Source organism: Sminthopsis crassicaudata, chromosome 4 (assembly GCF_048593235.1).
Source record: "Sminthopsis crassicaudata isolate SCR6 chromosome 4, ASM4859323v1, whole genome shotgun sequence".
NCBI lineage: Eukaryota > Metazoa > Chordata > Mammalia > Dasyuromorphia > Dasyuridae > Sminthopsis > Sminthopsis crassicaudata.
This window is the reverse complement of record NC_133620.1, coordinates 183,202,067-183,217,280: the sequence shown is the minus strand read 5'-3', so window position 1 is coordinate 183,217,280 and position 15,214 is coordinate 183,202,067. Positions and strand designations below refer to the sequence as shown.

Below are 15,214 nucleotides of genomic sequence, written 5' to 3'. Positions count from 1 at the left end.
TGATCTCTGTAACAATATCACAAAGCCTTTTTTCTAACACAGTTCTCATGAAATAAAATAATTATAACTGATCATGTGAATGTCATATAATCCTATCTATCCTTTATTTTAAAATAAATTATAAGAAATACTAATTAATCCCTTAATTCTTTTTATTACATGTATTTCAATTATAATTTAAATTCAGTAAATATTTCTCAATTAACTACTGTGTACACTACTAGATTATGACCTACTCTACTTCCACTCTTACCCTATCGGAAATAAACATCCCTTTAATTAGTGGATTTTTGCAATATACCAGAAAGCCAAAACACATAGATTTTTTTCTAAGAAAGAAAAGATTATCAAGTGGAATGGCACTGAAGATAAACAACTCACCTGATATCCTAGCATGAAGATTCTGCTTCATATAAAATCCCTCAGGTTGTGAAAGAGATTGTAAAATTGTCAGGGCTGCTCTTCTTAATGCGCTGTCAAAAATAGGGAGTACCTCACTGGGGAATGCATTGAAATATTCCCCAATTTCCATGTTTGTCTCAAAAAGAGTCATAGCATCAACTACTACAGGATAGTGAGCATCCTCATCTCTTTCCTTCAAGATCTGTAAGACTTCATTCTTGTGGTATTCTGAAACGTATGATTCAAACACCTGACCAATCAGGGAGACTTGATCTTTATTCATTTTGGACCTAGATAGAAAAGGATTTTAAAATTAACAACAATAACAAAAAAGTACACTGAGTACACTTCTTTCATATTTTGAAAGTTTTGTGAGAAAACAGAAAAATAAACCTATTCAGTAATTAGCATGCTAAATTAATAAAGAGTAAGGACCACATTCTCAAGAATAACTTAATATTCTATCAAAATTAATCTACATCTCTTTAAAATCAGGAAACTAAAGACTAAGATAAAGAAGCATCACTTTTGCTTAAAACATGGGTAAATATCTTTCTCTTCTTCAGGTAAATTTATCTTTCTGTTAACCCCACCCCCCTTACCTTATTATCTAATTGAGCTCATGATATGCTAAGTATAATTTTGGCCACATTTTACACAGAGAATTAATGCACATTTACATAGGGCTTCAAAGTTCATAAAAGCTAACGTTCTGACTGGTTAGTTTTGTTTTGTGCCAGGCCTGAGTATCTATCTAACCTTTAGGGTTCTTAATGACCCCTTAGACATATGACTAATTTAAATGAATGCTAATAAATATTGATGTTTATATAGTGCTCTAAGATCTGCAAAGTGACTTTTTGGTTTTAATTTTTTAATTACATCTTTTTATTTTCAAAACATGCATATTTTTCAACATTCACCCCTGAAAAACCTTGTGTTTCAATTTTTTCCTTCCCTTCCCCCCACCCTTCCCTACAAAGCAAGTAATTCAATATATGTTAAACGTGCAATTCTTCTACACATATTTCCACAGTTTCCATCATGCCTGCAAAGTGATTTCAAGGAATCATTTCATTTGTTCTAAATAATCACATTGCTTATGATGCTGCTCCTACATATAACCATTTTACAGATATTGTGAGCTTGTCTTAAAACTCAAGTCGTTCCTAGTCTTACCCACAAGAAAACTCCATGTGTTTCTTTTTCTACATCATTCTTTCATAGTTATGTATCATTCTCTTTATTATATACACAAGGAATTATACATCAAAAGTGATTAATTCTCCCTATGTCAAATGTTTTACATTAGTGAAGGTAGGACTATGAAAGAACTAGTACAAATTAATGTTTTAAAAATCAAGTATAATTAGTCCTGAAATTCATGCCTATAATTTTGGGGAGTAACGTTTGTGAAAATTTACCTTACTAATATTTTTATTTACTAGTTAATTGCATGGGTTTGTTTCTTTTAAAAATCAATTACAAGGGTTCATTCATGTCATGTGATTCCAAAAGCATGAGTGAATGATTATCGATGCAGTTTACACATTACAAGGTCTAAGAAAAAGCAAAAACCAATTAGGCAACTGTCAATACTCTCCTAGTGAAGGAATGACAACATAGGGCGCATACACAAAAACCACAGGAAAACCTCAAATGGATCAAAATTATGTTCTTGGGGAGTTTAAAAAAATGTTTTGAAGATTTGCAATATCGCTTTAAATTGAGTGCAGAGAAAAAAACAGCAAAGAAGAAATTTAGGGACTTAATGCAGAATTCCATCTCCTTAGTTCCAAAGCAAACTAGGAAGGGAACTTAGTTGATAATTTCCTCAGGCACCATCTGCTGATGTAAACACATCGCTTAGGTCCTCTCAAAGCATTAGCGGGAAAACAAGAGTTAATTTCGTTATAAGAGCCCACCCTTTTTATTAAGTGAGGGTTGGAGAAACGAGAAAAAGCAAAATCTACAAACAAATGCAACTAAACTACTTTAATCGCATGTAAGTCTCTCTCCACCCAGCCCCCGCAGAAAGAGACAAAAAGAAACCTAGGATAATAACAGGTAGCACTGACATAGCGCTCTAAAGTTTGCAAAGCATTTTACCAGTTTTCTCAATGGACTATCAGTTTGCACGGCCGTGACGTAACTAGGCTAAACTTTCCCGCCCCGCAGAATGCCCTAGGAGCCGCGTCACCAGGGCATGGGCCCCGCCCCGCCCCGCCCCCCTGCCTTTCTGCCCCAGATAACGTGCGCCGAGCACCCCGAGCACTGCACGACCCGCCAGCTGGCTCAGCGCATTCCGAATGGCACCAGTGGCCAGCCGCTGGCAGAAATGCAAAGAGCCGAAGAGATGGCGGGAAAAAAAAAATGCTTTTTTTCACTTACTGGAGGATATCAGTGTCTGAAATCAGCGAAGAAGAGCAAAACACCTCCACGGACAAAGCGAGGGGCAGATCCCGGCTTCGTAAACCAGGGCGCCCCGTCAGCGAGCTGGCCCGCCAGCGGCCGGGGTGGCGGGTGCGAAGAGGCAGCACGAGCTGGAGCGGGCACCAATCAAAGGCCAGAGAAGTCGGGGCCGCTGCTGCCGCGCATTTCTCTGGCAGCGCAGTGATCCTGGCTGTGCACGTCTCTTACGCGGCGGCCGAGCGCGCCCGGCAGTTGGTCGGGCACTTGAGGCGCACGCGGAGTTTCGCTTTCCAGGCCAAGAATGTAAGGAGAAGGAGGAGCCTTTCTCGGCTGGCGCGGGAATTAGCAGCACTGCCAGTGGGCGGGGCTAAGGCACCTCGTGGAGGAGCGTGAGGGCGTGGCCTGGGCGGAGCCTAGCTCCCCGCTCCTCCTCTCTTTATCTACCTAAGGACCCGTAAACGGCTCTAAAGATATAATAAATGTCATTTTTCATTGATGTAATTTGGAGCACTAGGCTTGCAGTTAGGGAGACTTTTCTTCCCAAGTTCAAATGTGATCTCAGAAATTTACTATCTCTGTAACCCTTACCAATTCATTCAACCGTGTTTGCCGCAGTTTCCTTATCTGTAAAATGAACTGGAAAAGGAAATGGCGATATTCTTTGCCAAGAAAACCCGAATGGAGTCACAAAGAGTTGGATACTAAACCACAGCTGCTAAACAATCGTGAGGGAAAGTTGTCTGCCCAATAAAATGCTGCTATCTTTGGTTTTGTTTTTATTTTTCAAGTAACAACTTTTTATTAACCAGCCCTTCCCAACAATCTTCCCCAGTTAGCAAATTGAAAAGAAGAATTGGAAAAGTTCTAAAGTTTGTAAAAGTTTTTCTCTATAATGTGATCATTGCATAAATTATTCTAGTTCTGCTCACTTTGTTTCCTCAGCACTAGTCAATTTCATCAAGACTTATGGCACAGTGATAGTTCATTACATTCACAAACTGCAATTTGTTTGGCTCTCCCCAACAGGATTCCCTCTTTCATTGTTATCTTTTGCTACAATGAAAAGAATTGCTTTAAATCTTTTATATATACATATATAATATATATATACATATATATATATATATATTTTCCAACAATCCTTCCAACATTTGTCATTTTCCTCTTTTGTCATCTTTGCCAGCCTGATAGGTGTCCTTTAATTTGCATTTCTCTAATAACAATTTAAGGCATTTTCTCATATGATTATTGATCATTTGGATTTCTCTCTTTGAAATATTGCTTATCAATAACTTTAGGCTATTTATCTATTGAGGAATGGCTCTTGACCTTATAGATTTAAATCAGTTCCTTTTATTCCTTTTTTAAAAGAAGATCTTTATTAGAAAAAGTTGTTGCAAAGATTCCCTCCATAATAATTGCTTTTAAGTTTTATTATATTAATTTTGTTTAAACAAAAGCTTAATTTTATATAATTTTATTTTTTATTTCTTATGATTTTCTTTATTCATGAACTATTCTCCTATCCACAGATCTGAATATTTTTCCTTTGCTCCTCTAATTTGTTTATGAAATGATCTTTTATATTTAGATCATTCTCTATTTGAAGTATCTCAGTACATATGTACATCATTTTCATTAAATATTCTTTCTGTTATTAAATATCCTTTTATTAACTTTTAGATGATTCATGAGTGCCTTGTTTCTTTTTTGCTGAGACAATTGGGGTTATGTGACTTGCCCAGGGTCACACAGCTAGGAAGTGTTAAGTGTCTGAGATCAAATTTGAACTCAGGTCCTCCTGACTTCAGAGTTGGTGCTCTATCCACTGCGCCACCTAGCTGGCTGGAGGACCTTGTTTCATAATAGCACACTATAAGCTAACAAGAATGCTTGCCTGAGGTCAGCCCCTAACAAGTGGATAGAATGCTGGACTTGGAACTAGGAAGACCTGAGTTAGAATTCTGCCTGACACTAGATGTTTACATTTGGATAGTTTGTTCAACTTATATGTCTCAGCTTTGTCACTTATAAGAAAGGGGGAAGGGAATGTACATTTATATAGTACTTAGTATTTGCCAGGTACTGTGCTAAGCACTTTTTACAAATATTAAATCATTTGATTCTCATAACAACTCTGAGTAGATGCTGAAAATGACATTGCTGATCTACTATCTACAGGACATATACTTGGATTTGCTTTTCTAAACCCTGCTATAAGGGAACCCTTTTGTAACTTTTGGCAAGATATTATTAGATAATCATTTAGAGTTAGGCATATGGCTCTCTATATAGCACTAATGGTTCATATTGAGTTGGAACCACTATCTGGAACTGTTACACTATTCTTCAGCCAACCAGAACATCTAAGAAAAAAAAAATGTCCTTTGTGCCACTTACAATTAAAATTCTACTTTCAAAATAAAAATTAGAAAGCTTTAGGCTATTTTGGTATAATTTAGATTCCATAGTTTTAGAATTTCTTCCATTGTTTTGGGTGCTTAAAGTAGTTTAATTAGGAGCATAGAATAAATCTAGAGTGGAGACCAACCAATGAGAATAAAGAATTGCTACACCAGCATACATTGCCACTGAAGTAATTTATCATCGAGAATTTTGAACAGTTTTGCCGTCTTCTCCCTACATTCTCCATCTCACACCAATCAGATTAACTAAAATGACAAAAAAAGGAAATAATAAATACTGGAGGGCTGTGAGAAAATAAGTATATCACTTGGTGGAGCTGTGAACTAGTCCAACCATTCAGAAAAACAATTTGGAACTATGCTAAAAAAAATTTTAAATTATGTTACTAGGTCTATATATCAAAGAAAGAAGAAATGAGCCCATATGTACAAGAATAATTATGTTAGTTTTTTTTTTTTTTTTTTCCCTAGCGGCAAGGAATTAGAAACTGAAGGAATGCTCATTGATTGGGGAATGGTTGAACAAGTTATACATGTGATATAATACTATTGTATTTATAAGAAATTATGAAGGTGATTGTTCAAAAAAAATGGACCTTGGAAGATTTATGAACTGGTACAAAATGAAGTGAGCAGAACTAGAAGTATAATTTATAAAGCAATATTGCAAAGATAATCAACTTTGAAAGATTTAGTAGCTCAATCAACATAGTGCCCTACCATGGTTCCAGGGAACTCATGATAAAATATGTTACCCACCTTCAGATGGAGAGTTTATGGACTCAGAATGCAAACAAGTATGTTTTCTTTCTTCTTTCCTTCTTTTCCTATCTTTCTTTTTTTGGATAGGGCTAAAGTGGAATTTTAAAAAATATATGTATAATATATAAAAATATTTTATTATCTTTTCAATAGGTGGGAGAAGAGGAGGGAGAAGGTAGAGAATGTAGAATTGAAAATAAAATTGAATTTTAAAAAGAAAGAAAAAAGTAGGGAAACATAAGGTCATTATAAGAATGAATAATAATATTTATGCCATGATTCAAAGAATATCTAGTGACCAAATAACATGATCAAATAATCATAAATTGAGAATTTATAAATGTCCAGAAGTCCATTGTCCATTAGTCTCATCTTGTGTTAGGAAATCCAATGATTCCTGCTGGTTTTAAAGTTCTTTAACAGTCTTCTTATTAGCCATGCTCTTTCAGTGTCAGATGTTTCTTAGATTTTCTCCTTTGTTTTAAGGTCTTTCTCTTTTTCTGTCTCTCTCTGACAGACAAGGCGAATATGACTCGTTGGCACCCATCTGATTCCTTCTCCATCTGAAGAAATACAAGCAAATCCTCTCTCCCAGGCAGTTAACCTATCTAATTTCCTTCTATTTACCACTTTCTAAATCTCTTCTCATCATCTGGCAAATACATTGGAGTTGTTTGCACTGAACACAGCCCTGTTGGTTTAAAAGGCCTGTATTCTCCCCAAGTGTAATCCATTTTTGCAATCTGATTGCCTTTTGGCTGACTGATCAGGTAATCCCTTTCTTCCTTGTGATTGCTTTTCAGCTGATAAATCACATCAGAGTCCTGACCTTTTAAAGGCTCTTTGGGTGTAACATCAGTTGCCACCATGCCCCAAGTCTTTTTTGTTTGGGGCCCTTGACCTGGGCCCCTCATCCCATTTCCCTGAATTAGTCTACACTCTGATGCCCAATGGAATCCTCTGTTGAATTTTGGACATGGGGTTTTAGGTCTTCTTTCACTCTATCTTCTCACTCTTTCTCCATATGTACACTGAGCTCTTAGATGTCCAATTTTTCCACATTGGAAACATCGACGAATTTCTCTAGAAGTCCTTTGCCAAGAGGGACCTTGTCTTTCCATGTTCATCATAGTCCAGATGTAAAAAACATTTGTTCCCACTGTAGCACATTGTCTTATGATCTCCTCTAAAGGAACATCTTTGTCTAATCCCCATATAATTCTTTTGCAAATCTCATTGGCATTTTCCTTAGCCAGATGTCTGGTCATTATTTCTGTAGCTGCATTTTCTCCAATAGTTCTTTTGACAGCAGTTTGCAAACATCCCACAAAACCCACAAAAGGTTCATTGGGATCTTGCTCTATTTTAGTGAAAGCCTTCCCCTGATCTTTCTGTCCAGGGAGGACACCCCAAGCTTTTATTGCATCCTTAGCAATTTGCTCATACACTGTCATGGGATATTTAACCTGTTCTGAATTCTCTACATAGTGACCTTTACCAGCTAATTGCTCAAAAGTGAATTGTGTGTTAACTCCTATTTTATTCCTATTTTATAAGAGCATGAGACTCTTAATCTCAGGGTCGTGGGTTCAAGCCCCACATTGGGCGCCAATGTGTAATGTTCTGTTGTCTCCAGAAACTGCTGATCGCTCTCTGGGAGATCTGCTGCCTCAACTCAATCTCTTGGCCAGATTCTTCTTTCTGTAGAGCAGGCAACTCTGACTTAGAGTAGACTCTCCTCTCCCTTGCTCAATGTTGCTTCTTTTATCCTCCCAGAGAATGGGTGTGGAATAACTCAAGGGCTTCTGGGAAAAACATACTTCAACCAATGAACTTGCTCCTCTTAAACATGCAAGCTCCTCCCCAGAAGTGGGGTAAAATTTCCCTTAAAGGCCGGAACTAGAGAATTGTTAAGTACCGACTTAGCACTTAGTAAGAACCTAATATCTCATTATCTCATTAGCACTTAGTAAGAACCTAACAACTTTCATATCTTTGAGTCTATAATTTCCAAACCTATGTTTCAGTTTCATTATATTTCATTCTAGAGGAGAGCACTGTCTCTAAAGCCATGGCTGACACCATAAGTTTTCAAGTTATTTCAGATTCACTCTCAAGAATATCCTTTCTTTTTTTATTATAGCTTTTTATTTATAAGACATATGCATGGGTAATTTTTCAGCATTGACAATTGCAAAACCTTTTGTTCCAATTTTTCCCCTTTTCCCTCCCACCCTGTCCCCCAGATGGCAGGTAGACCAATACGTGTTAAATATGTTAAAGTATATGTTAAATACAATATATGTATACATATTTATACAGTTATTTTGCTGCACAAGAAGAATTGGACTTTGAAGTAATGTAAAATTAACCTGTGAAGGAAATAAAAAATGTAGCCAGACAAAAATAGAGGGACTGGAAATGCTATATAGTGGTTCACACTCATTTCCCAGAGTTCTTTTGCTGGGAGTAGCTCATTCTATTCATTATTGAACAAATGGAACTGCTTTGGTTCATCTCATTGTTGAAGAGAGCCACGTCCATCAGAATTGATCATCGTATAGTCCTGTTGTTGAAGTATGTTATGATCTCCTGGTCCTGCTCATTTCACTCAGCATCAGTTCATGTAAGTCTCTCCAGGCCTTTCTGAAATCATCCTGCTGGTCATTTCTTACACAACAATAATATTCCATAATATTCATATACCACAATTTATTCAGCCATTTCCCAATTGATGGGTATCTACTCAATTTCCAGTTTCTGGCTACTACAAAGAGGGCAAGCATATCCTTTCTTGCCACTATCGCATTTGACTTAACTTCTTTTATCATTTGCAAGATTAAAATTTCTGATTTGAGTGCTCAGGTCCACTCCTCAACTCTATTCCTCAAAATTGACTAGCATTATCACCAGTTCTTTCCTCTGTTCATCCCAAAAATGTAACTACTCTCAGAGGCTGGCCCTTTTTATGTGCTTAAGATTCCACTCCCTCTTCCTCTTCCAGAATATTTTCCTGAAGTGATCCAGTCCTTTCCCAGATATGTTCAGTCTCTTCCTCTCTACTGCTTCCTTCTGCCTTCTTCCCTGAACATTATATATGTGTGTGTGTGTGTGTGTGTGTGTGTGTGTGTGTGTGTGTGTATATGTTCAAGTCTCTGGAATTTAGGAAAAAACAACAAAAACCTACCCCAAATCCTTCATTGAATTTTCTAGCGCATTCAGCAGCCTTCCCATCTGGCTTTGCCAGTTTACCATTTTCACTGTTTAAACTTAAAAAAAAAATCCAACAATGTAGTGATTCAAAGATAATTTCAATAGACTTGGGATTTGCAATCCTTTTAAAATCCATATTTGTCATGTTGTGTAAGAAAAATCAGATTAAAAGGGAGAAAATAATGAGGAAGAAAAACAAACTAATAAACAAAAGAAAAAGGTATGGCACTTTCCATCCCAATCAATATCCAAATTGAAATCTCACCCATGGAGAGGATGCTCTGCCTGGGACCCTCCTGGTCAGGACTTGCAGGGCTGTAATCCAGGATTCCCCAGCCAGAAGTCTGCAATGTTGGTGCTTCCCCGATTTGGTGGGTGATGTATTCTTTCTTCTCTCCTCCTCTAGTCTATATATCTCTTTGTATTGTATTGGTTGTATTAATCATAGGATGCATTAAATGCTTTTGTTGTAAGAACTGCACTATCAATTCTTGTTTTCCTTTTTTATAATTCATACAATCTGGTATCTTAGGTCTTGTTGTGGGAGTGAGCCATTCTATAGGAGCAAATTCATAAATCTTAATCTAACATAATTGATATCATTAACAGGATTGATTTGCTGTATAGGGTGCTGCTTTCAAAAAGATAAGCTTGGGAGAAAAGGAAATGTATATTCCTGGTTGGGATGATTTGTCTTATTCATCCCTGACCATAGTTTGGGCACAGGGCACTGGGACATGTGAGGATTGGGGATCTCACATAAAGCAAGGATCTCTCACACAGGTGACAAAATACTTGCAACAAATTCCTATTGAAAAAGGGAAAGAAATAACAAGTATTTGTAGGTGGGGTTGGGCTTTGTTAACTGCCTACTGTACCATCTGTGATGATAGGGACTGGAAAATATTAGAGAAATGGAACTAGAAAAAGAACTTGCTGAATTAACAAGGAAAGTTATCTATGTTATAATGTCAAAACTTGATGTTGGGAGATCAAGCTAGAAATGATCAGAACATAGCAAAAAAGGCTGTAGTAAGGATGGCACAATATAACTATAAGAAAAGGAAGGGGAAGGTTAATCAGAAGAATGCACGCTGTGATAGCTTCAGCCTCAGTTGACTGGGATCCCGATAAATGGGATGGTGAGGAGGATGATTTAAAAGAGGCATGGAAAAAGCATGAGGAAAAATACCATGATGATTTGACTGCATGCCCAGTACATAGAAGGAGTTTAAAAGAGGGCCCAAAGGACTAAGAATCTCACTGAGGATTTTACACAACAAGAGATAACTGACATTATTGCTCACTTCTCCCAAAAGTCAATAGAGCCCTTAATTACCTGGGTAGTCCATCTTAGTGATGGAGGAACAGGAAGAATTTGGCTGGATTCCAAAGATTGTATCAAATTTATAAGTATATGTTCCAAACTCTTTATACAACAAGCCTTTAGAGACTATGCTAATTTAAATGATGCTGCCAGTGCTCTCATATATATTTTAATAGTTTTTATTTACCAGATATTGCATGGTAATTTTACAACATTGACAATTTCCAAACCTTTTGTTCTAATTTTCCCCTCCCCCCCCACCCCAGATGGCAGGTTGACATGTTAAATATGTTAAAATATAAATTAAATACAATGCATGTATACTTGTTCAAACAGTTGTTTTACTGTACAAAAAGAATCAGACTTTGAAATAGTGTACAATTAACCTGTGAAGGAAATCCAAAATGCAGGCGGACAAAATTAGTCCCCCAGTGCTCCCATAAACGCCTCCCTTTTGGAGATAATATCTGAGGGTCTGAAGAACCAATATTCTGATACTACACTGTGGCCAAATAAAGAGAGAACTTGGTATACTGTGAAAGATGGTATTCAGAGATTAAAAGAAGAGGTCATCAGATCATTATACATGTCAACCACAAGATTATATGGTGATCAGATGATTCAAACCAATTCCAATTGTTCAGTGATGAAGAAAGCCATCTACATCCTGAGAGAATACTGTGGGAGCTGAGTGTGGTTCACCACATAGCGTTTTTACTCTTTTCACTCTTGTTGTTTGCTTGCATTTTATTTTGCTTCACTTTTTCTCTTGTGCAGCACGATAATTATATAAATATGTATACACATATTGGATTTAACATATCTTTATGTTTAACATATATTGGACTATTTGCCATCTAGGGGAGGGCATGGGAGAGGGGAGGAAAATTGGAACACAAGGTATATATGTATTAACAATCCCGTAATAACTCTCCATTGCAACCCAATAGTGAAAACTGTACCTTCTGCTTACAAATATATCATGTTAGCCTTGCTGTTGGCAACCATGGGAGAGAATTTAGGGGCAATAATAGATAAAATATCTCAATTAGGAGATCTGGGTGGGGGGTTCATTCTTGTTCCTACAGGCAGGGGTGATCAGTCCAAGTTGACTTAACAAATATATATTGTCTTGGCGAGAATTATTTACTGCCTTACTAAAAATGGGAGGAGATTGATGGAATTCCAATCTCTGAAATGTATCAAATATAATATATAATTGGTATAGATATTTTGAGAGGGATGACTATCCAACTACAAGAGGGACAATATCAATTTGCTATAAGAAAATTATTAGCTATACTTTAAAATTTCCAGCTCTGCTGGACATGTGTATAAGCTTTATGAAGTTATTTAGCTGTTAACTATATTGTGAATCTTAAAAGTTTTGAAGAAAACAAAGGAAAGGAGAAAAGAGGTGATTTTATGTGGGACAAGAAAAACTGACTTGCAAAAACAATTAATAGTTTGAATGGAACATCTAGTTAGAATATCACATGGAAAAGTGTTGATTTTTAAAATAATTTTAATTGGTATGCATGTTAAAAGGATTTGAGGTGATTGTAAATTACATGAGATTCCTATCCACTTTTGTGATAGGTTATGTTATGTTTATTTGGCTTATCATGTGTGAAAATTGTAAAACTGATAATTGTGTATGGGTTATTTGTCAAAATATTGAAACCTGAAATTTTAAAGGGTTATTGATTTGGAAGCATATTAGGAGGAGAGAGAGAGAACAGCACATTAGAGAAGGGGGGCTGGGGAGAACTGAAAGCTTTTGACAAAGCAAAAATAGCAATACAAACTGCCTTAGATTTATGGCTCTTGAAGGAAGGGCCAATGGAATTACAAGTCGCTGTGTCAAGTGACTATACACATTGAAGCTTGTGGCACAGGGATATAAAAATGTCCCATTAGGGTTTTGGTTCAGAAAACTGTCCAATGAAGATTTGAACTACACACTTGTTAAGCAATAGTTGCAAGTTGTATCTTGGGCCTTAGTGGAAATAGAAAAATTGACTACTAATCACAAAGTGATATTGAGACCACAAATTCCTATTATGAGTTGGATTATGGGCACCCCTATTTAAACATGCATGGTTTACTGATGGAACTGCTAAATACATAGGATAGGAATGCCACTGGAAGATTGTTTCACATAATCCTGCCAGAAAAGTTACATTTGAAACTACAGGAAAAGGGGGAAGCAGCCAGTGGGCTGAATTAGTTGCTGTATAGCAGGTGATCAAACAAGAGAAAGTAGGACAATGTCACATATTACAGATTCTTGGGCAGTAGCCACTACATGGATGCCTGCCTGTATGGCATACAAAAAATTGGGACTTGTATGGGAAACAAGTTTGAGGAAATGAAATGTGGAAAAACATATGGGACTAGGCTCAAAATACTAACATTTCAGTTTTTCATGTAGATGCACATACCAACGTGAACACTCCTGAATGTGATTATAATGCATATTGGAAAAAATTGGAACCATGCAAATAACTTCTGAAATATCTGAAGAACAATTGCCCTTGGCCAGATGGCTCCATCTAACCACAGGACATTTAGGACCCCAAGCTTCCTACAGGTAGGCCCTTGCTAGGGGAATATCTATCCCTATTTCCATATTGAGGCAAATTACTGATCAATGTGTGCAGTGTCAACTATAGAGAGAGAAACAGAAACCTGTTCCCAATACCATGCTAGGGGGAATATGGAGAGGAAGTCTGCCTGCACAAATTTGGCAAATTGATTATATTGGACCATTACCTATGAGCCAGAGATGTCAATACACCTACACTGGGGTGGACACATATTCTGGAGTATTAATAACCTGCCCATAAAAGAGGTTAACCCAAAAGAACACTTTGCATTATGCAAATTCAGTGCAGATTCAAAGTGATAATAGTTCCCATTTTAAGGGGAAAGAAATTGATCAATATTGTCAGGCCCATAATAGAGAATGGATGTATCATATAACATATTATCCACAAGCTGCTGGCTTGTTTAAGAGGATGAATGGTTTATTGAAAAAAAAAAAAACTGAAAAAGTTAGGTAATAATACATTGTCTAAATGGGAAAATAACTTATTTGAAGCTTTACAACAATTAAATAATCGCCCTGGGGGTGATAGTACTTCACTTTCAAGAATGATGACCTCTAATTTGCGAATAAGAATTTCATGAACATATTCTAAGACTTTGAAGTGGTGGTCATATGATGATTTCTTTACTTTGGCTCTCTAACAAGGGATGCCAGGATCAGCTGGATATGACCTGGCTACTGTAGAAGACATTGAACTTGGGCCAGGGAAGACTGGCTTATATCATACTGGTTAGGAATAAAGTTTCTCTCTTGATACTATGGTCAGCTCCTCACCTGTTCCAACATGGCTATTAAACAAGTTCAAATAGTGGGTGGAGTGGACAATGATTACTGAGGAGAAATTAAAGTATGTCTCCATAATTTCAGCACCACTGAAGTCAGTATGACCTTTAAAGGCACCAGAATTTGTCAGTTAATTATAATACCTTGCATGACTGTTCATTAGGAAAAACATGACAGACCAACTACTAGCACTGCCCAAACTGGTGATTTTGGCTCAACCAATATGAAGAGCAAAAATATAGGTAAAGAGATATCTTACTGATAATCTAAAGTCTCCCGAAATCATAGCAAAAGGAGAAAACAACATGGTCATAATTTCTTATTCAGAGGAGGACACATGACATCACATTCTTAAATCACAAGTACATTTATGGTAATGATTAGTGTTTTGTAGTATTCCTGGGAATTGGTGAATTGACGAAGCATGATCAATGGATGGACTGCTGGAGAGTTTCTGGGGCAGTAGTGGACTCATTTTGTTGCAAAATGGAGAAACTCTACACTACCCAGACACAAGGCAACTTTACTTGCCCTCCTTATTGTCAATGTCTCATCATGAATTAGACAGTGTGACCCACTGTTGGACTGGGGGGAGCTCTTGTGCCAACATTTTTACGCTTATTAGTTAATGACTCAGAATTGCTTAACACTACTATGACATGTGACATGTTGTATCATATCCTTCGCTTTCACTATACTACAAACAGACCCATGGGTTCAGCGAATCACGTATGATAATTGTACCCCATATCATGGTGCCCACCTCATGCCCTATAAACAAGGCAGATGAGGGGGAATGTTATTTGTATGTTAATGCTACTCTTGTAGTCAATAGAACTGCCTGGGTTACCCACTCTGCTCCAATAATATGGATAACTGACCCAGCTGTAACCTTACCATCCATCATTAGGATGTCATCTATTTGCAAAACTATGACTCAAAGAACCAACAAGCAAATCCTACATTACTATGTTAGCTTTCCACCTCTCAATACATATTCCAGAGTAAAAAGAACATGGCATGATACATTACTTGATGGCGCAGGAACAGGTTGGATCTAGTAAATTCAATAGATCTTGAGACCTTGGCCAGCAGACTGCATAGTGCTGGACAAGGTGTATCTCAAGCTTTGACAGTTAATGCCCAATGGTTACCTATGATGATCCTGCCTCACTAAAATATTCTTTATTATCAGAAACAATTTCTTGTGATATTTTGTTCCTCTGTTATAGCTAATATTAAGATAAGTAATAACATAACTCAGCTGTTTAATTGGAC

General features: G+C 36.9%; 1 protein-coding gene across 1 annotated transcript in view; it reads right to left on the bottom strand.

Annotated features, from left to right (window-relative positions):
• MCM9 (minichromosome maintenance 9 homologous recombination repair factor) overlaps positions 1-2,914 on the bottom strand; it is a 187,325-nt gene extending 184,411 nt beyond the window's left edge. Inside the window, exons 1-2 of the mRNA XM_074310001.1 lie at positions 2,794-2,914; positions 382-692 (exon numbers count right to left, since the gene is read on the bottom strand). Of these exons, the coding sequence (XP_074166102.1) occupies positions 382-685 (304 nt within the window). The 5' untranslated portion in view covers positions 686-692; positions 2,794-2,914. The remainder of the gene's footprint in view (positions 1-381; positions 693-2,793) is intronic.
• Between the last annotated feature and the right edge of the window lie 12,300 nt (positions 2,915-15,214).